General features: G+C 39.3%; 2 protein-coding genes across 3 annotated transcripts in view; both read left to right on the top strand.

Annotated features, from left to right (window-relative positions):
- otud5a (OTU deubiquitinase 5a) overlaps window positions 1–69 on the top strand; it is a gene marked incomplete in the record, with an annotated part of 31,340 nt that extends 31,271 nt beyond the window's left edge. The window contains 1 exon segment of the mRNA XM_014030122.1: window positions 1–69.
- A 1,233-nt stretch (window positions 70–1,302) lies between these two features.
- Window positions 1,303–1,874, top strand: part of pim2 (Pim-2 proto-oncogene, serine/threonine kinase) — a 5,500-nt gene continuing 4,928 nt past the window's right edge. For both annotated transcript variants that reach the window (XR_001312271.1, XM_014030121.1), the window contains 1 exon segment: window positions 1,303–1,568. Coding sequence is in view for 1 of the 2 variants with exons in the window: in XM_014030121.1 (XP_013885575.1) it covers window positions 1,514–1,568 (55 nt within the window). In the remaining variant the exon portion in view is untranslated.

Here is a 1,874-nt window from a genome sequence, read left to right as displayed (position 1 = left end):
ATTTTATTCTCTTGTTTGGGATGAAAAACTTTTTTTTCTTGGAATAAAAAGAAGATAATGTTTCTGAGAGACGTCTGAATGTTTTCATCTTTTATTTTGGACCTGTTACTGTTTGTTTTCCTCCACGTCCTTTTTTTAATAAAGAGGGAAGTTCATCTGATAAAATATTTAAAACATTTACATTCATGTTCATGTTGAGAAGCAGAGCTGGTTATAAGTTTAACTGAAACGAGAGTTTAGCTTGTTTAGCTTCAGGAAGATGAGCTGCAGCTCTCAGTTCTGCTGTTTTCAGCTGCCTTCAGTGGAAACTGATCTTTACTTAAACTTTAAATCTGTTTTTAGTTTGGTTCCTGTTGACAGATTAATCATCTGAAGCCTGAACATAATAAAAAAAAACAAATTGCACAGATTAAATGTAGATTATTACCTGATGACAGCAGTTTTATAAAAATCTGCAAACTCAACCTGCAGTTTTTTTTTTTTTTTTTACTAAATAAATTATTTCTTCAGTCTCAGTTTTATTGTTCAGAACATTTAAAAAAACATCAATGAGGAGATTATCAGTTTAAATGTGTTTTTGATGGTTTTCATCATTTCTTGTCAGGTAAAGCGGAAGCTGATCTGGTGCTGCGTTCAATGACCCTCTGCAGAAACAGGCTGCGTGTTGTTGACCTTTGTATCCTGTAGTCATCTTTTAAATTAGCTCATCAGAAGAGTTATCAGTACACAGTAATAAAATATAAAAACATTAAACGTGTTTTTTTCAAACTGCAACTGAAACAAAACAAGGAACTGAAAATATGTGTAAAATACTYATATTTTAGAAACACATAAAAATAAAATAAGTATATATTTAAGACACTAACAGTGTTCAGGGTGCAGTATGGACATTAAAACTATAAAACATGTTGTATCAATAATAAATAATAAAACATTTTATCAGAAACTCCTCTGGATGCTGTGAATTCCGACTCTCCGTCGCTCGTGAACGCGCCACCTCGTTGAGCGGAAACAGAACTGTGACAGGGAAGTGGCCGCGCGTGCACACAGTGTGTGTGTGTTGGCACGCGCGTGTGTTTGAGAGGAAACCGAGCCGCTGTTTCCCGTCAGCAGCGCGCTGTCCCCGCCCCCTCACCGCGCCGAAATTCTGCGAATTCTCCGCCGCGCGGTTTGAATAATAATGACCCGAAACTCAAAGCTGATTGGCTGCACGTTCAAAACATTGCGCACACGCCGCTCCGCTGGTTGGACGGGGGACACGCAGGTGGGCGGGGCTTGGCGGGCTGTATAAATACTGAGCAAAACAAACCGAGAGGAGCGAGAAGGTGCTGAGACGTGGTTCTGGACGGGTTCCGATAACAGTTTGGACCCGAGTTTGTTCCGTTTCACAAGACTTCAAAGCTTCTTTCCGTTTTTTTTTTTTTTMGGGTTTAAAAAGCGGGAAACGGGCGGAGAGAATTAACCGTTTCAGAGGAACTCACGATGGATTTACGGGTTTGATCTGAAACTCAACATGTTGGATAAAACAAGCGTGGAGCCTGAGCTGGAGGAGGACGGAGGGAAAACAGGTGAGAGCAACAAAAAGTGTCGTAAAAACACCCGATTTATGTCTAAAAACCAGGAGGTTTCATGTAACTAAACTGTAACCAGACTCCGTTTYAAAAACGTCTAATTTAAGAAGTCTCTGACTGCAGCTGATGCTGCGGGACAGACTCACAAATCTGACGTCACAATCTGAGAGATAAAATCAGAAYTTCATGTTTGGCTGTAAAACATCCCAGAGGAACAAAAACAAAACCAGTTTTATGAACACAAACATCCTGAGTTTTTAACGAGTTTCAGTTTGAAGGTTTGGTATTAAAACACTATAAATG

This window comes from Austrofundulus limnaeus, unplaced genomic scaffold (genome assembly GCF_001266775.1).
Source record: "Austrofundulus limnaeus strain Quisiro unplaced genomic scaffold, Austrofundulus_limnaeus-1.0 Scaffold1002, whole genome shotgun sequence".
Lineage (NCBI taxonomy): Eukaryota > Metazoa > Chordata > Actinopteri > Cyprinodontiformes > Rivulidae > Austrofundulus > Austrofundulus limnaeus.
This window is presented reverse-complemented; position numbering and strand designations above follow the sequence as displayed.